The sequence below is a fragment of the Zootoca vivipara genome, chromosome 12 (assembly GCF_965207765.1).
Source record: "Zootoca vivipara chromosome 12, rZooViv2.hap1.1, whole genome shotgun sequence".
Lineage (NCBI taxonomy): Eukaryota > Metazoa > Chordata > Lepidosauria > Squamata > Lacertidae > Zootoca > Zootoca vivipara.
The window spans coordinates 46,168,589-46,189,136 of record NC_142595.1 but is presented as its reverse complement, the minus strand read 5'-3'; the positions used below and the strand labels follow the sequence as shown (position 1 = coordinate 46,189,136).

At 43.0% G+C, this 20,548-nt stretch overlaps 1 gene segment (V, D, J or C); it reads right to left on the bottom strand.

Annotated features, from left to right (window-relative positions):
• Nucleotides 1–19,681: 19,681 nt before the first annotated feature.
• LOC118095743 (Ig heavy chain V region 6.96-like) lies at nt 19,682–20,083 on the bottom strand. The segment is given in 1 exon segment: nt 19,682–20,083. A coding segment is annotated over 1 exon segment (402 nt).
• Between the last annotated feature and the right edge of the window lie 465 nt (nt 20,084–20,548).

Here is a 20,548-nt window from a genome sequence, read left to right as displayed (position 1 = left end):
ATTGCCTAATCTTATCATCTGCGGATTGGTCCAATAATCTTTTAAAGTAATCCAAGTTGGTGATTAGCTCTGCCTCTTTTGGGTTTGAATCCCATAGCGGAACTATGTATTATTTGAATAAATACTTATACACAAGAGACAAACAGAATAAACTCCTGTCATTCTGTGCTGAAATAGTGCAAACACAATACTGCCTTCGCACCTTCACATTCTCTCATGGAGAAGATGCACTAATTTGGGATGGAATGACAAATTTCTTAAATTTCCCAGGGGCAGATTTTTTTCCCTTTCAAGTTATCAGCAAGGTTTTTTCCAAGTTTAATCATGTTACCCTCCCCCAACACAACAACAACAACAACAACAACCCTTATTTCACCACCTGTGACCCTTGGGGTGTTGCATACTCATTTCCAACATAGCCCAGCCAGCATAACCAATGGTCCATCAATGAGAATTGAATATATAGTTCAAGAATACCTGAAAGGCCACCCCTGCCTCAGGCCCCCACTTTCCTGTTGGTATTTGCTCAGTCTAGAAGTCATTCCTTGACCCACCATGGAGTAGAACTCGTAGGACTGGGGGTTGGAGAAGAACCAACGTGTTTGCTATTAAATCTCAGTGCTACAGCTATCATTATCTCACCCTGCAATTATCCAATTATTCGTCTTGTGAAACCTCCAGGGCTTTCTTTCAAGCACGAACATGCCGTCAATAAGCAAAAGTTGTCATAAATAAATATTTGTGCCTTTGGACGCCTGAAGCTGGCAGGGCTCTGTCAATTACATTGCTGACTTTCTGTGTGATTAGTTAAGGCTTCAAATCAGAGTGCTGGCCATCTCTGTGAGTATTTGTAACTCTCTGGATGTTGAAAGTAAGCCTGGGGAGTTTCCTTTCACGAAGCGAATATGCAGTTTGTTCAGCATGCTTAAGCCAGAATGTTGTTGTAGGCAAGGCATAGGAGAGTGTGAAATAAAAGCAAAAAATTGTTGCCATGATGTTGTGGCCAATGGTGCTCCTGTTTCTGTTGCCTGAAAACACATGCAAAATAGATATTGTGAAGTGCCCTGCAATTGATCCGTTCCCCATTCCACATGAGTGGTACCAGCCAGGTGGCCTCCTCATCGGTGGAATGACTTCCCAGATCATTTACTATTCTGATGAACTATTATTCCTGGAACACCCATCTCAGAAGCTGTTTGAGATTTCAGAGTATGCATTCTGTTCATTCTGTTTCATCTGAGTTTGGTCAAACAACTAATGAAGGATTTAGGTCCACAAACTGAAAGAATGTATCAGGGGCTAGCTCCCCCCCCCCATCATCAATGTACCATTGCCATGCATAATGAAACAAGTTGAAAGATGATGCACACATCTAAAGATACATCCTCTCAATGTTTAGGGTTGGCATTGAGGGGTTCAAATGGTGCATTCACAATCACTCTTCTATTTCTATTGCATTTGCAAACACTCAGACACAGACACAGACACAGACACACACTTCTCCCATGATCACAGTTATTTCTGCTTGGAAGGTTGGAGGGTTTTTTTGTTTGTTGTTTGTTTACTGAAGAAGTGTGTTTGGAATGAGCTATTTATGGTGATATGGTTTGTTAGTCATACTCAGAACAGACCTGTTGAAATTGGCAGAGATGTTAAATAAATTGATTTCAATGAGTCTAATTCTAAGTATGACTTAACTAGATATCACTTACATTAATTTTGCATCCAACTTCCATGTAATTAAATATATATTTATGCAATGCATATTTATGCATTGGTGTAATAATATTGAAGTGTTGGGGGTAGTGTCACAATTGAATTCAAAACTATGCAAATCCTCAATAGCTGAAAATGACCACAGTGCAGAAAATATACGTGAATACTCTTGAGCTGGCCATTAGATTTTCAAAAATAGGACAACCATGAAAACTTGTGTTAGGGTGGAACAAGTGTGTTTTAAAAATGTAAACGTGTGAAAAAATTGCAAACGTTTGTTTGTATTACTGATGGTCTGGTTCATATATGTTGTGCTGATCATCACAACATATATGTGATGCATGTAGTGCATGTCCTGCCGCTTGCTCGCTGCAGCCGCTGGGGAGCTCACAGCGTCCCCACCGTGGGCGGGAGGGCGCTGAGCTCTCCTTTTGGCTCGCGCTCCTCCTGCCTGTGGAGGGGACGCTGGGGGCTCCTCGGCAGGAGGGTGGCTCTTTCTTTGAATGGGTGGTTCTTTCTTTGTCAATGGAAGCCCTGGTAAAGGGCTACAAGAAAGAAGATTCCACCTAAACATTAGGAAGAACTTCCTGACAGTAAGAGCTGTTCGGCAGTGGAATTTGCTGCCAAGGGGTGTGGTCTCCTTCTTTGGAGGTCTTTAAGCGGAGGCTTGACAGCCAGCTGTCAGGAATGCTTTGATGGTGTTTCCTGCTTCGCAGGGGGTTGGACTAGATGGCTCTTGTGGTCTCTTCCAACTCTATGATTCTATGATTCTACGAGGGATCAGATTATTGTCTCACGTATCTGTATACTTTTACTGAGCACTGTAAAGTGAAATCAACCCAGAGAGCAGCTGTGAGCAACAGAAGGTTTTTGCCAGGCTTCAGATTCACTTCCTTTCACTGTGCCTCTTGCACAGTAATACACAGCCGTGTCTCCAGCTTCCAGGTTGTTCATTTGCAAGTAGAGGAGGCTGTTTGAATTGTCCCTGGAGATGGTGAATCGTCCCTTCACTTTGTTTGAGTAGTTAATGGTAGATGAAGGTGCATTTATTTCTCCCAGCCATTCCAGGCCTTTCCCAGGAGCCTGTCTCACCCACTCCATCCAGAAGCTGCTAAAGGTGAACCCGGAGGCTTGACAGGACAGACGGAGGGACTCCCCAGGCCTTTTGGCATCTCCTCCAGACTCCACCAGCTGGACCGCTGATTGGACACCTAGAAAAAGAGGCATTTTAAGAGACCTGTGGCATGTTATTAACACCCAGAATATACCAGCTGCCTTTAATTAAAAGGATGGATTTACCTCCCAAAACTGCTGAAAAGAAAAGAAATCGAAGCATTTCCTCTGTCCAATGCTTTGAGATGGATGAGCAAAAAGTGGTCCCAAGTATGCAGGGGATAGGAGGGTGTTTGACTGCTTTAAAGAGGAAGACCTCTCTGAAGATTTACATACCCATCTGGATAAAAGAACCGACTGAGATTTCATGTGATCTCTAACTAGAAGGAAGTCTGGCGTTTGTAATACTTTGCTTCTTTGCTACGATATAAAATCAGCACATCTTAACAAGAGTTTTATATGCCTCTCAGGATAAAAAAAATGCAACACAGACCATTGCAATTTCTCTCCCTTTTAGCATTCACAGTACAGATGGTGTTGAATGTCACAAACAATTTCTTAACAAGGTTGTGGAGAGAAATTCGTACAGAGTCCACAGAAAAGTATGAATTTCACATGAAAAGAAATATGTTAGCTCTCTCTTTCTCTCTCTCCAATATAAACGTGGACTTCTCATGAACCTTCCCAGAAACCTGTCCCAACGGGAGAGAACAGACCTATTACTGAGTCCTTCTGTCCACTCCTAGAAAGAAAGAAGGACAAGCAATGTTCTATATAGCTTCTTCACACATCACCTTCTACATGAATGATCACAGAAATGCAGAGTTGGAATATGTAGGGATCGAACCTGCAACCTTGGCATTATCAGAACCACACTCAAATCAACTGAGCTATCCACTGCTAGATGTAAGAGAATGTCAAATGATCACACCCCTGGTCCAATTCGCATATTCCGGATATATACTGCTTTTAATTTCCATTTTCATTATGTAGTCCATATAGATTCTGAAGGGAATCAACTCTTTTTTCTACAGTTAATTGAGCCGAGGAAACAAAGAGAATTGTAATGAAATCCCCCAGGAAGCCAAAGTCTCCATACATTCTAGGTTCAGGTGGAAACGTCTGAGAAAATAACTACCTTCACAGATGAAACCACCAAGAGTACTTGGAGCAACATTTTATTTCAGTTATGGATGGTTTTGTGTTCCTCAGACCACACCTGCCCCCTAGTGAGAAAGAGGAGGAGAGAGTTTTGAGGCCTGGCTTTGTGGCAAGATATTTAATGTGCAAAATGACATTAATTCAAGATTTACATTGAAGTTGGGCAGGGGAAAGCGGCAACAAGATCAAAACAAAATGTCTGCCTATCTTCTTAGAGCTTCGAATATTCCTAGCAGAAATTTGTTATGTGGGGTATATCAAGTCACAAAGATGCATTTTTAAATTAACAGAGCAGAAGACTTCCCATTTATGTTCACAATATCAGGGGGAAATTCAGAGGCAGATCTTTTTCTTCAGGGGAGGGTGTTATAAAAGTTTCATGCATTTTCCTGTGTGTGTGTGTGTGTGTGTGTGTGTGTGTGTGTGTGTGAGAGAGAGAGAGAGAGAGAGAGAGAGAGAGAGAGAGAGAGAGAGAGAGAGAGAGAGAGAGAGAGTGTTAAGGGATGCTTAATAGGGTTACGTCAGCGTAGACATTATTGAGCAAACTGGACCCATATTTTGACTCAGTTAAAGGCAGCTTCCTTTTTGTTCTTTATTCTGTTAGGTGCCTTCTTCTCAAATCAATTTTCCTAGAGGTCCATTGAGAGCTGCCAGGATAAAAAGATGCTTTTTCTCTTACTTTAGATTCCCTTACTTTCAGCTTATGCCTTGCACAGTAATGCAGAGCAGCATTCTCCAGTTTCAGGCTGTTCACTTTCAAATACAGTCATACCTCGGTTTAAGTACACCTCGGTTTGAGTATTTTCAGTTTAAGTACTCCGCAGACCTGTCTGGAATGGATTAATCCACTTTCCATTACTTTCAAGGGGGAAGTTCGCTTCAGGTTAAGTACGCTTCAGGTTAAGTACGGACTTCCAGAACTAATTACACTCATATTTCGGGTTAAGTACGCTTCAGGTTGAATACTCCGCGGACCCGTCTGGAACAGATTAATCCACTTTCCATTACTTTCAATGGGGAAGTGCGCTTCAGGTTAAGTACGCTTCAGTTTAAGTACTCCACGGACCTTCTGGAACGGATTCATCCACTTTCCATTACTTTCAATGGGAAAGTGCGCTTCAGGTTAAGTACGCTTCAGGTTAAGTACAGACTTCCGGAACCAATTTTGTTTGTAAATCGAGATACCACTGTACAGCAAGCTGACTGAATTATCCCCAGAGACAATGAAGCGTCTTTTCAGTTTATCTGAGCAGTAAATGTAAGATGAGCTGTAAATATATCCAGCTCATCCCAGGCCTTTTCCTGGAGCTTCTCTCACTCTGATAGCAGGTTTGTACCCCGCCTAGCTGTGGGTTCATTTATAGCAATTAACCCTAGAAACAGAGTGATCTACCCTTATCTATGTTTTTCTTTTGTCCCACTGTCTCCAAGCATAAGGTTTGTATCTCAGTGCTCTTTTTTTGTTTGTTTCAGAACCTTCCCTGTGGAAAGCTGCTCTTTGGTGTGCAATCAGAGCAAATGTCAATTCAGGTTTTCTGCAGATTGCTGTGAACCGTCCACAGTGGAATCAGGTGTTAAACAGGGTAAATTCTTTATTTAATGTCTTCATCGACATCCGGTGTGGTGCATAAGTGCTTAGAATAGTGGCCTGTTGGTTTTGGGCGATTTTTATTTGAAGGGTTGAAAGTTGCTCATTAATGCCAGTAGGGATTTCTGACAAGAGCTTCACAAGATTGTTTTTGTTACAGGTAGGTAGCCGTTTTGGTCTGCTGTAGTCGAAACAAAATTAAAAAATCCTTCCAGTAGCACCTTAGAGACCAACTAAGTTTGTCATTGGTATGAGCTTTCATGTGCATGTACACTTCTTCAGATACACAAAAGCTCATACCAATAACAAACTTAGTTGGTCTCTAAGGTGCTACTGGAAGGAATTTTTTAATTTTGTTTCAAGATCGTTTTTGATAGCAAAGCCTATACCATGTATCTGATGTTCTTGTTCAGGTAGACCTTTCCAGAAGAATGTGTAGGCTACTTTTCCTTCCATCAGTTGTACCTCTCCTCCTCTTTGAGTTTCTTGAAGCACTGTAATATCAATGTTAAAATGTCACAACTCTCTTGCAATGATGGCAGTCCTGCGCTCAGGATGTGCACGATGTTATCCAACAAAGTCCGTATATTCCATGTTCCAAAGTTCAATGACCACTGGGTGGTGATCCAACTGGGTGCAGTAATCCATTCAGGGGAAAAGGGAGGCAGACTACATTTAGGGAACCTTTTCTAGCCCCCTCCCCCTTTTTGGGGTGAGCAGAGTGGATCCTAAATAGGTCTGCTCAGTCATGGATACAGCTATCAAGCTATTCAACTGCCTCATTCTTTGGGTCAGAATGACTGAGTCTGTATCCACCACTCATGTGTTGGTTCATGACTAGGGGCTTCCAGATTTCATGGGCTTGCCCCCATTACCATTTCCCATTCGCCATGGGACTTTTTGGGTTTGGGGTGGGTTTTTGGAAGCTGCCTGTGTGTGAATTTGTTTTATGTGTGTAGATCAGTGCACACTGACCAACGCACAGGCTTCACATAAAGGCACTAGTCCAATGGCATGAGTATCATGACAACTGGTAGATTCTCAACTGCTGAAGCCTTCATCCACCTTCACAGCCATTGTAACATTTTGTTTAGTCGTTTAGTCGTATCCAACTCTTCGTGACCCCATGGACCATAGCACGCCAGGCACTCCTTTCTTCCACTGCCTCCCGCAGTTTGGTCAAACTCATGTTCGTAGCTTCAAGAACACTGTCCAACCATCTCGTCCTCTGTCACCCCCTTCTCCTAGTGCCCTCAATCTTTCCCAACATCAGGGTCTTTTCCAGGGAGTCTTCTCTTCTCATGAGGTGGACAAAGTATTGGAGCCTCAGCTTCATGATCTGTCCTTCCAGTGAGCACTCAGGGCTGATTTCCTTCAGAATGGATAGGTTTGATATTCTTTCAGTCCATGGGACTCTCAAGAGTCTCCTCCAGCACCATAATTGAAAAGCATCAATTCTTCGGCGATCAGCCATCGTTATGGTCCAGCTCTCACTTCCATACATCACTACTGGGAAAACCATAGCTTTAACTATACGGACCTTTGTCGGCAAGGTGATGTCTCTGCTTTTTAAGATGCTGTCTAGGTTTGTCATTGCTTTTCTCCCAAGAAGCAGGAGTCTTTTAATTTCATGACTGCTGTCACCATCTGCAGTGATCAAGTGACCATTGTAACATACTGCTTGTTATGTTCCACCTGTTCTGCCTTTGAGGACTTCTTGGATCATTCTTTGTCTAGCTCCTCCCCTTTGACCTTACAGCCTTGGGTGACCCTGCTGGGTGTACGAGACTCCCGACGGCTTCACTCACAAGGGACATCGGCATGTGCAAGCCCACTCACTATGACAAGATGAAGATCCAGCAAGCAGGTCTTGTACAGTCAGACTGAAGAGGGTTTTAGCCTGGCTTCAGATTCACTTCCTCTGACTGTGTCTCTCTTGCACAATAATACACAGCTGTGTCCTCAGGCTTAAGGTTGTTCATTTGCAGATAGAGCAGGTTGTTTGAATCGTCCCTGGAGATGATGAAGCGCCCTCTCACTTTATCCGAGTAGTAAATGGTAGTTGAATAACTATATGCCAGCCATTCCATGCCTTTTCCTGGTGCTTGTCTCACCCAGTTCATTCCAAAGCTGCTGAAGGTGAACCCAGAGGCTTGACAGGAGAGGTGGAGGGACTCTCCAGGCCTTTTGATGTCCCCTCCAGACTCAACCAGTTGGACCTCTGATTGGACACCTAGAAAGAAAGAGGTATCATTTAGATGTTCTGCATATTATTAGTAGTCAGGCTGCCCAATTCTTGTTCATTTGAAAGGATAGATTTACCTCCAAAAAGAGCTGAAAAGAAAACAATCTGAAGCAAAATGATCATTTTTGCCATCTAATGCCTGGGGAGGGTTGAGCAAATTGTGGCCCCAGGTATTCAGGGTCCTGAGGCTGAGGAAGGGAGGGTGTCTGCCGGATTTAAAGAGGAAGCAATCTCTGATAATTTGCATATGTATCAAGGTAAAAACATTGCTACAGCTCTTTAGCAAACTATAGCTCTGAATGCAAGCCTAGTCTATATAATGAGCTGCTTCTTTGCAGTTGAGCAGTTGTTACCGCAGTAGGTTTGTATATCCCTCTCAGGATAAAAAGAGGAAAATGTGAGAATTGGCAAAAAAGATAGAGAGAGAAGTCATGTTCACTGGAACCAGGCATTGAATTAACTTATGTTTATGCAGAATGAATTTATTCTGCGCAAAACCCACGATCAATATCTCTGGAGGCTGAAGCAGAGATGGAGGAGGAATTTGTTTTGTCTGCTTTTCAGAATCATTCAACCAAATTGATGCTCTGTATTTGCTTGTGGATCAGAAGGCAACTCTGTTCCTTGAAAGCATGTGTCTGAGCAAATTTTTGTTTATCTCTTGCTTTCCAGGCATGCGTCCGAGAGCTTTTGCCTTTGCCATACCACATTCCACTGGAAAACACACTCTTGAGCACTAAATTGGAAGAAACGGCAATCCACAGACAAACCGATTGCCATTTGTTCTGATTCAGCACTAAACCATGGGTTTTGCCAGGGGAAAGTGGCAGGGAAAAGTGATGCTTGGGTAAACCCCCAGTCAGATCTTGTTCTGCAGCCTACTATGCAAAACAGTCGAGAGAGAGAGAAAATACATGAAAAGAAATACATACAAATAACATATTTTATGAGGAAAGGCTATATTGAAATGCACAGGATTTTTAAAATGTTTTAATAAGTACAACAACCGTACAGTTTAAATATATACTTTTTGTGTATTTGTTCACAGAATAATGGAAAAAAGAGGGGGAACACACTTTTGACTTGGGTACAACAAAAACTGAAATGGGAGAGAATTATGCCACTGAGGCCATTTCTGGACAGTTATAGATACACACACTACTGCATGTGACTTCTTCAGTCATGGCCTTCTCCATGGATGTATGAACAAAATGTCATGTGCTCCTGCCCTTCGTCCAATTGCCATATCTTGGATTTATGCTGCTTTTTTATTATTGCCATCAATCTATATGCCAGAAAGTGTTTGGGCCAGTTACATTTCCCTCTGCCATGAATTGTGATCCCCCCAAAAGAGAGGGAAACTGTGAGAAAGTCCCTCAGGGAGTTCAAGTCTCAAGGGGCTCATACGGTGATAGTTTACAAGGAAACATCTGAGGGAACAATTGGCCTTGCGGATGAAGCCACCAACTGTAGTAAGATCACCATTTTATTTCAGTCACAGTTGATGGCATTTGGTATAGTATATACTACAACAGGAGGAAGAAGAGGAGAGTTCTTGGGTTTTGTTTTCTAGTAAGTTGTCCTTCCACAGATGTTGAACAGAAAGAACCAGCACCATTCATATAGCTACACCCAAAGCAAATGTGCGGATATTATTGGACTCTGAAGCAAAGGAGAGATTAAGCAAGCAAATAATAATAATAATATGGCTTGCTGCTAAAGCCACCGTCTTCACATTATTCTCTCAGTCTAAATGCAGAGTGTAGGCAGAGGAAGCAATGTCATGAAAATATGGGATGAACAAATGCTTAAGAGCAAGGTGTGTTCAACACCACCACCTCTCACACACATACAAATCAGGATGAATGTAGGATGGGTGCTGATCGACATTTAACCTCAGAATCAAGGTGAATAACAATCACAATAAATAATACATGATCCAATGCTATATGTTATGTCAAATGCAGTTACAATCCCACTTCAGACTTTTCTGCTCAGCATGGGAAGATCATATTTGGGAGAAAACATATTATTCTATACCCATTCCATGGGAAGTGTTTAAAAACACATGAAGAGGGTTGTTATCTTTTCACAACTATTCCCCTCCCCAGCACACTTCAAAATCAAAGCTAGGAAAAGGTGTCAATTCCTTATTCAGATTTTTGCTTGAACTGTCCAGTTCATTCCCCACAAACAGGAAAGAAAAGCTAATAAGTCTTTAGATGAAAGTTTTCGGCTGAGCTTACATTCACTTCCACTCACTATGTCTCTCTTGCACAGTAATGTGCAGCTATGTCCTCATGTTTAAACATCAGGAACCAGAAGACAGAAAAACCAGTAGGAGAACACTTCAATCTCCCAGGACATTCTATACAAGATCTCAAAGTAGCTGTCTTACTACAAAAGAATTTCAGAAATAGACTGGAAAGAGAAGTTGCTGAATTGCAACTTATCACCAAGCTCAAAACCATGGAGGGACCTGGTTTGAACAGAGATATCGGGTTCTTATCTCATTATACATGATAAGCGATCTTCAGCCATCTCAACCCTTGCTTTTTCATGCAAAACCATTTGCAGTCGTTTGCGATCATCAACAGCTATCAGTCAGTCAATCACCCATTTCCACCACCCTTCTGAGTGATCCCCCCTCCCCATCCCCACCCCTCCCCACCCCTTCTCTACATAAGTGCCTGGAAACTTCCATTTCACTGTATCTGAAGAAGTGTGCATGCACACGAAAGCTCATACCAAAATAAAAACTTAGTTGGTCTTTAAGGTGCTACTGAAGGAATTTTTTTATTTTACTCATGTTTAAAGTTGATCATAGTATTTCCAGATTACTTTATTCCCAGTCCAGGAGGACCACAACATGGTGGCATAAATTGCTCCTGAATATCTTCCACTGTAATCAGAATTTTTGAAAGAACAGAAATCTTGAGGGAAGTAGCCCTCTGTGAGAAAGAAAGGAATGGGCAGGATGAATTTGCTTTGAACATGCCTACTGGGTTGGAACAAGATGATTATGGGACAACTCCCAAAAGGCTAGAGAATGGCCAAAGAAGAACAGATGTTTCCTGTAGTAAAAGCTATTGTTGTTCCCTTGTTTTGTCTGCTCTGCTTTGAGAGTTTCTGGTTTGTGGTGCTTTGATACCCCCTCTGGAATCCCCACCAAAGAAATGCAATGAAGGGTTTTTGCCTAAGGTCCAATAGGTAGTCTCTCACTGTGTCTCTTGCACAGTAATACACGGCTGTGTCTTCTGCTGCCATGGCTATTCATTTGCAGATAGAAGTTTGATCCACTCTTTGAGGCTGTAAATCGCCCTTGGATTGCAGAGGAATAATAACTGTAACCAGAACGGGTATCATAATACCAAACAAGCCATTCCAGTCCTTTGCCATGTTTCTGTCTCACCCAGCTCATCCAGTTGCTGTTAATATCAAATCCAGAAGTGGCACAGCTCAGTTTATGGGATTCCGCAGGTTTTTTCAAGACTGGATCTGAGGTCTGGGTCAGAACCACCTGTGAGAGCACACCTGGTAGCGGAGGGAAAGTAAGGAGAAACCATCAGCCAAATATTATCTGAGAAATTCAAAATTAAGTGATGAACTACAATGGAAGACTTAACACACTTGAAGAGGAGGCAGCCAGTGCCAGGAGCATCAGCAAGAAAGAAGGCATAGTGGTGGGATGGGTCTGAAAGGAGCTCTAAGTGCTGTGCCAGGAAGTCTGTGTGAGGTGAGAGACTTGGGGCTTTAAGTAGGAAGAGAAAAGAAACTCGGCTTTGCATAAATCTGCCGGTGTAAGACGGGGCAGTATTAATATGGGATGAAAAGCCTTCAGACATGTGGAATCTTGGGTTGGTTGGAAAGGGAATGCAGTGTGAATTGCCTGTTTCTTGGCTCACTGATTCAGGTCTTCTGGGGCAATTTCTCCCGTAGGTTTTCTTGTTCTCTCAGGGAAAGAGAGAGATGTGGGTAAACATGTCTCCTTTGAGTTTGTATGTTATAAGGTGAAATAAGGGACGACTTTTCTACACAATACAGTGTCAACATGGCCCAAGGGAGCTTAAACTGTGAGGATTGTGAGGACTGCTAAACAGCTCTTGGTTGGTTACTGAGTAAAGCTTACTTGAAAACCACCCCACAGGACTGCGTCATACTCAGAGTAGACCTATTGAACGTGTATACTCGATTCTGAACAAACTAATCCCCCTATGTATATTTTGCTCTAGAAGGACGCCGTTATGCATGCGCATGTCCGCACATGCGCAGTCCGTGCGCGGTGGCACGTGAGGGCGGTGGCAAGGGCGGCGGCTGGCGCTCTCGGCAGGAGGACGTGAGGGGCGGGCCAGGGTCTGGCAGCACTGCCCCCATGCGCTTCCCCTGCCAGACTGGAGCTAGGGGCGCCCCGTCTCTGCCCCTCCCTTACTACGCACCTGATTGAGGGAATCTTGACAGAAACAAATATGAGCTACAGGAATGGTCATATGTGCTGGGCCAAATAATTGCACATCTTATTAATATCTCTTGTATAATAATTTTCCTAATGTTTTATCTGCTTGACTCATTGGGGATTCTCTTCTGACCCCTTTGATAATTCAAGCCCCACCCGTCATCACCAGCTTTTATTGCAGGTGAGGCAGGCAGGGAGGCTGCTGAATTGGGTGCTGAGTGGTGAGCATGTACGGCACCACACTTCACCAGGAAAAACCTTGTCTGCAAGGGGGAAAGAGCTGGGATGAGAGGAGGTTTACCTGCCTGATTTATGTGGGTCATACTGGAAGGAACAATGAAGCAGACCAGGGCTTTATGCTGTGATGGAGGATGGACTCTAAATTACTGTTGCCGTATACTTATCTAGACCAGAACATAAGTTTCTCTGAGTCTCAAGAAATGAGCATAGTATTTCCAGAATACTTTATTCCCAGTCCAGGAGGACCACAACATGGTGGTGGCAGAAGATGCTCCTGAATATCTTAGACTGTAAGCAGAATTTTTGAAATAATAGAAATTTTGAGGGAAGTTTGAGGCCCTATGAGAGAAAGAAAGGAATGGGCCAGATGAAATTGCTTTGAACAGACCTTTTGGGTTAGAACAAGAAGATCATGGGACAACTTCCAATAGGCTGGAGATGGGCCAAAGAAGAACAGATGTTCTCTGTAGTAACAGCTATTGTTGTTCCCTTGTTTTGTCTGTTCTGCTTTGAGAGTTTCTGGTTTGTGGTGTTTTGGTGCCCCCTCTGGAATCCCCACTAAAGAAATGCAATGAAGGGTTTTTGCCTAAGGTCCAACAGGAAGCTTCTCACTGTGTCTCTCGCACAGTAATACACGGCTGTGTCTTCTGCTGCCAGGCTATTTATTTGCAGATAGAAGTTTGATCCACTCTTCGAGGCTGTAAATCGCCCTTGGATTGCAGAGGAATAATAACTCTGACCCGATTGGGTACCATAATACCAAACAAGCCATTCCAGTCCTTTGCCAGGTTTCTGTCTCACCCAGCTCATCCAGTAGCTGTTAATATCAAATCCAGAAGTGGCACAGCTCAGTTTATGGGATTCTGCAGGTTTTTTCAAGACTGGATCTGATGTCTGGGTCAGAACCACCTGTGAGAGCACACCTGGTAGCGGAGGGAAAGAAGGGAGAAACCATCAGCCAAATATTATCTTAGCAATTCAAAATTAAGTAATGAACTACAATGCAAGACTTAACACACTTGAAGAGGAGGCAGCCAGTGCCAGGAGCATCAGCAAGAAAGAAGGCATAGTGGTGGGATGGGTCTGAATGGAGCTCTGAGTGCCGTGCCAGGAAGTCTGTGTGAGGTGAGAGACTTGGGGCTTTAAGTAGGAAGAGAAAACAAACTCGGCTTTGCATAAATCTGCTGGTGTAAGAGTTGACAGTATTAATATGGGATGAAAAGCCTTCAGACATGTGGAATCTTGAGTAGAAGGCTGGTAGGAAAGGGAATTGCCTGTGGCTTGGCTCAATGATTCAAGTCTTCTGGGGCAATTTATTCCGTAGGTTTTCTTGTTCTCTCAGGGAAAGAGAGGAATGTGGGTAACCATGTCTCCTTTAAGTTTGTATGTTATAAGGTGAAATAAGGGACTTTTCTACACAATACAGTGTCAACATGGCCCAAGGGAGCTTAAACTGAGTTGCCCACTCCTGCATCGCACCGTGTCAAGTCTGGGTTTGTCACTGAAATAGTTTAGGCATGTGATGCTGCGTCATGACTGAGGCAGGGCTGCTGCTCATGGGGTAGAACAGCTGGGTGGCACCAAGGACATGAAAAGCCCTCATTGCAAGGAGGCTTCTAGGCTGTCCCACCCATGAGGCAAGGTGAAGAAACTGCCTCAGGTGGCAGGATCCACAGAGCCAGAAAACAGAATTGTTCACCGTTGTCTGTTATCTCCCACAAGGGTGGTTGTCCTGGGTAACACAGACCCTGTTAGGCTGTTAATGTATAAGTGTAGCCCATATCCCTCCCACCCCTCCATGCAGCCCCTGGAGCTGGCAACCCATGCTACGCCACTGATCTTTTGCAAACCATCTTTATCGTATAGAATTTAAGCCAAGTGACAGAAGCTTCCAGCGTATGTATGAGCCCCACTCCCTTCCCCATGTGTTACCCCCTACATTGCAAGGATTGTGAGGACTGCTAAACAGCTCTTGGTTGGTTTCTGAGTAAAGCTTAGTTGAAAACCACCCCACAGGACTACGTCATACTCAGAGTAGACCTATTGAAAGTGTATACTTGATTCTGAACAAACAAATCCCCTTATGTATATTATGCTCTAGAAGGCTACCAGTATCTTTGCAATCCATTCCAGGCCTTTACGAGGCCGCAGGCGGATCCAGTGCCAGGCATAAGTATTAGTACATATGGAGAAACCTGTCACTTTACATAGCAGGGTGAGGTTCTCCCCTTGCTTCAGCATCTCTGGCCTAGATAATACAAGACCCCTTGCAAACAGTGAAGATTTCAATGAATGTTTGAAAATCATCAAATGACCACATGAAACAACTCCTCACATAAGATATAATTACATTTTGGAAAGGCAACCAAGGAAAGGAAGAACAGCAAGAATTTCATAACATTAGTGAATAAATGTCCTAGATTCTAGAGCGACAGAGAAGAGGAGTCTTTCTAATAGGATACATGTGAAAGTTTTATATTGAGGTGGTTTCATTCCGAACCACCCACAGACTCCTGAAGCTATTTGCATGAGACCCTTCCCAGTATTGTATACATAGCTGCCAAGTACTCCGTTTTTCCCGGGAAACCCCCATATTTTCTTACCGTTTCCTGCTGGAAACGGTAAGAATGTAGCTTCTATGCATGTCCGGAAGTGCATAGAAGCGACTGGCTGCAGCGCCAGAAGTCGCTTCTACGCATGTCCGGAAGTGCGTAGAAGCGACTTCTGCCACTGCGGATATTTTGGAAATGGGCAGAGTGGCGCCGGAAGTTGATTCTACGCACTTCCGGACATGCGTAGAAGCGACTTCTGGCGTCATGGCCATTTTGGAAATGGGCAGAGCGGCATGCCCGTACGCATGTCCGGATGTCCTGTACAAGCGACTTCTGGTGCTGTGCTGCTGCTGGTCCCGGATTTTTCAATCTGGAAATTGGCAGCTATGAATGTATAGCAGGTGAAGAGGCTGTTGCAAGCAGTTTTAGGGTTCAGGTTCGTTGCTGGCTCTGTCAGTCTCCAACCACCACCATCTTCACTCACATAGAGAAAAGCTGTACAGTGGTACCTCAGTTTATGAACACAATTGGTTCCAGAAGTCTGTTCATAAACTGAAGCGTTCATAAACTGAAGCGAACTTTCCCATTGAAAGTAATGGAAAGTGGATTAATCCGTTCCAGACGGTCCGCGGAGTAACCGTTCATAAACTGAAGCGAACTTTTCCATTGAAAGTAATGGAAAGTGGATTAATCCGTTCCAGATGGGTCCGCGAAGTACTTAAACTGAAGCGTTCATAAACTGAAACATGGGTGTAATTGGTTCCGGAAGTCTGTTCATAAACTGAAGCGTTCATAAACTGAAGCGAACTTTCCCATTAAAAGTAATGTAAAGTGAATTAATCCGTTCCAGATGGGTCCGCGGCGTTCATAAACCAAAAATTCATAAACCGAGGTGTTCATAAACCGAGGTTCCACTGTAATGGGTGGAATGTAACACTGACTCCAATTTGGCCATGTACTTCAGACAGATTGTGTACACACCATCCATTCAAAGTGCATTGAAAACAGAAGGCATCCCTGACAGAATTTTGATGATTTTAAAATTGATAAGGATGCTGGGAACTGTAATTCTGTTCATGGGATTCATTGGGAAAAGCCATGTGCTTTAAATGGCAGTTCTGATGACCTTGGACTAGTCCCTATCTATCAGCTACCCTACCTCGCAGGTTTGCTGTGAGGATGAGAGCAGCCCAGTTTCCCCCCAGTCTGAGCATTCTTTCCAGTCCAGATATGCTCCAAGATCTTGGTGGAAGGAGCTGCTACTGAAGAACTTCTGCCTTCTTCTGAACTCTTGAATATACTGTGTGTGTGTGTGGAATCTTGACAGAAACATATATGAAATCCAGGAATGGACATATATGCTGTGCCAAATAATTGCACATAATATTAATGCCCTGTTTCCCCAAACATAAGACATACCCATAAAATAAGTCGTAGCAGGATTTCTAAGCATTTGTGCAATATAAGCCATACCCCGAAAATAAGACATGGCTGCCCTCCGTCATGCAGCGCTGTGCCCGGGGCCTCCTTCCCGCTGGAATAAGACACCCCCTGAAAATAAGCCATAGTGTGTCTTCTTGAGGAAAAATAAATATATGACAGTGTCTTAATTTCGGGGAAAGACTGTATCTCTTGTATGATTGTTTTCCTTTTTGTATCTGCTGGACACATTGGTGATTCTCTTCTGCCCCCAAAGAAGAACAGTAGTTGTTCCCTTGTTTTGCCTGCTCAGCTCTGAGAGTTTCTGGTTTCTGGTGCTTTGATGCCCCCTATTCAAACTTCACTAAAGGAATGTAATGAGGGGTTTTTGTTTAAGGTCTAATGGCAAACCTCTCACTGTGTGTCTTGCACAGTAATACACGGCTGTGTCCTCAGGTTTAAGGTTGTTCATTTGCAAATACAGCTGGCTGTTTGAATCATCCCTGGAAATGGTGAATCTTCCTTTGATGGAATCCAGGTAGTAAATGGGAGATGAAGATGTATCTATAAGGGCCACCCATTCCAGGCCCTTTCCTGGAGCTTGTCTCACCCAGACCATCCAGTAGGTGCTAAAGGTGAACCCGGAGGTTCGACAGGTAAGGCGGAGGGACTCTCCAGGCTTTTTTGCATCCCCTCCAGACTCTACCAGCTGGACCTCTGATTGGATGCCTAGAAAGAAAGAGATATAAATGAGCTCTTCTGCATATTATTAGCCATAAGGCTGCCCAATTCTTGTTTTGTTTGAAAGGATGGATTCACCTTTAAAAACACCTGAAAAGAAAACAAGATGAAGCAAAATTATCATTTTTGCCATCTAATGCCTGGAGAGGGTTGAGCAAATTGTGGTCCCAAGTATTCAGGGTCCTGTGGCTGAGGAAGGGAGGGTGTCTGACAGATTTAAAGAGGAAGCAATCTCCAATAATTTGCATACGTAGTAAGGTTAAAGCACCACTACAGCTGTTGGGCAAACTATGGCTCTGAAGGCAAACCGAGTCTATATAACAAGCTTTTATTTTCTAATGTACAGTTTAGAAGTTGTTAGCACAGTAGGTCTGTATATCTCTCTCAGGAAAAAAAAGCAAAATGGGCAAAGTAGGTAGGCATCTTCCTTTATTTTTTCTGTCTTTCTAAAAGATGGGAAGATAATGTCACCTGTAATGTGTGAAATGGCAAATATAAATGCTAATTTTACACAAACCAGTCTCTCTGTTAACTTGCATGTATGCAGAAGAATCCTATTCTGTGCAGAGATGCAGGAGGAATTTGTTTTGAAATGCACTGGAGAACATGGTGGTACACTGAATACAACATCCATACAGTTTAAATGTGTACTTTTTGTGCATTTATTAACAAATTATGGATAAAAAAAGAGAGCAGAACTGAGCAAAACAAAAACAGAAATAGGAAATAATTAGCCATTCTGTTCATCCCTGGGCAGAATTTATTGGAATATAATATATATGATAAGAATAATATTGGAGAAAACTGGATATTGAAACCTGCTTAACCTAAATCATATATCCCAGTTTTACAGTGGACCTTTAAAGTACACTTCACGCAGAGTATACACAGTCAGAAGTTGACCTGGCTAAGAAAACACCACCAAGAGTGTAGGGTATTATCTCCCTTATATGAAACCCCTTACTAGCTGCACACTTGTAAAAGTATGCAGATGAAAATACAAACGGTTGGGTTTCTTTAACTGAAAAACAAACTGACTCTAAAGAGACTTTAAACTAAAGAAAATGCTTTCTCCCACATTCCCACAAACTCCCACATAACTCCCATTAAACTACCCGAGAATTAACAACATTCTAGCATTATAACTAAGCAATCATACTAAGATTCAACTAAGGAATCTCTTAAACTAAGAACAACTGAGAGAGTGATCTACTTAGAGATGAATCAAACTGAAAGAATCTAACTAGGAGATGCAGAAGGCTTTCTGGCAGAGCCTTATATACAAGAAGCAGAGCCCACGCCTGTGGGCAATCAACAGAAATCAGCTGCACCTGTTTCTCTTAAACAGACAGTATTTACATTAGACCGGCTCTAAAGTAACTTGATTATTCAAAAAATCCAACAGAATTAATGACAAGAAGTACTGCATGTGGCTTCTTCACGCATGGAAGAAAAAGATATCACATGCTCCTGGTCCAATTTCCATATCCTGGATTTGTGCCATTTTTATTTATTGCCATCAAACTATTAGTTTGTACTAGTTACATTTTCCCCAGCTATGAATTGTGATCTTTGGGTTGAAGATATAAAGAGAACTGTGAGAAAGTGCCTTCAGGAGTCAAAGGGCTTTAAAGTTACATCTCTCCTCCTCCTCCTCCTCCTCCTCCTCCTCCTCCTCCTCCTCCTCCTCCTCCTCCTCCTCCTCCTCCTCCTCCTCCTTCTTTGCCCTGGAGTTTCCCCCCTGAAGCACAATAAACAGCAATTCAGACATGGACCTTTAAAGCACAGGCCTGTGCCTGGAAAGTACAAAGAAAGCTGAAGTGTGGAGAAGTGCAAAGTCTCGAGGGGCCCACACGATAATGGCCTGCAAGGAAACATCTGAAGAAATTGTTAGTCTGACAGATGAAGCCACCAACGGTACTTGGAACACCATTTGCTTTCAGACATGGGCTGATGACATTGGGTGTTTTTTACACCTCGTTTGCCCTCTTGTGGAAACAGGAGGGAGAAAAAGAGAGTTCTGCAGCCTGGTTTTATGAGAATATGCTTAACACATGAAACTACATTTAGTAGAGGTTTATGAATTTCCCTTCCATTGAGATTGGGCAGAGTGGTCGGCACCAGGCATGTAGCTATGCCCCCGAAACAATTGTTGAGCATTAATCCTTGACTTGTTTGTGATTTCATTAAACTCTGACTCTATTCCCTCTTTGAAATGCTTGTCGAATCACAATGATACAGTTGAATGAGGCTGCTTATCTGTGGTGGGGAAGAGGCAAGGTCTTTTAAGGACATTGCTTTGCTTGGAGGTAAGAACAAAGAACCAGGGGCCCTGCAGATGTTGTTGGACTCCAGATTGCATCAGTCCCATCCAACCTGGCCCATGGTCTTGTTTTTTTCTGCTCTGAGAGTTTCTGGTTTGTGGTGCTTTAGTGCCCCCTCTGGAAACTCTACTAAAGGAATGCAATGAAGGGTTTTTGTCTAAGGTCTAATGAGAAGTCACTCACTGTGTCTCTTGCACAGTAATACATGGCTGTGTCCTCAGGCTTAAGGTTGTTCATTTGCAAATACAGCTGGCTGTTTGAATCGTCCCTGGAAATGGTGAATCTTCCTTTGATGGAATCCAAGTAGTTAATGGGAGATGAAGATGTACCTATTCTGGCCACCCATTCCAGGCCCTTTCCTGGAGCTTGTCTCACCCATGCCATGTAATAGTCTCTGAAGGTGAACCCAGAGGCTCTGCAGGAGAGGCGGAGAGACTCTCCGGGCTTTTTAATGTCTCCTCCTGATTCCGTGAGCTGGATTTCTGACTGGACACCTGAAAAGATAGACTTACGGTTAGACTGCAGGCTCATTTACAACTACAATGTAACAAAGGTCTTTCTCTGAAAGAAGGATTACCTTCAAATACTACTAAAAGAAAAAAATATTGAAGCCAAGATGTCATTTTGCTTTATTTTTAATTGGAAAGTGAGTAAGTAAAAAATCGCAACCCAGGCAGTGACACACTGAGGTTGTGTACATGGGTTTGAGTTAGGGCAGGAATAATATATGGAAGCTGTTTAGATATTTGCATATCTGTGAGGATAAAAGAGCAGCCCAACCCTATGACAACCCCATCTCATTAGGCATACATGTGACTATGGAGTGTCAAAACTTTTTGGCAACACCCATGGGGGGGCAGGGCAGTAGTTGTCCCAAGATATTGATATTGAAGATAAAATTAAACTGACTCAAGCTAGGAATGAAATTGGTAGCAGAATATCCACTCTTGGTGCTTTGAACCAAAGAATGGATTGAACATCAATGCCCATTATGGA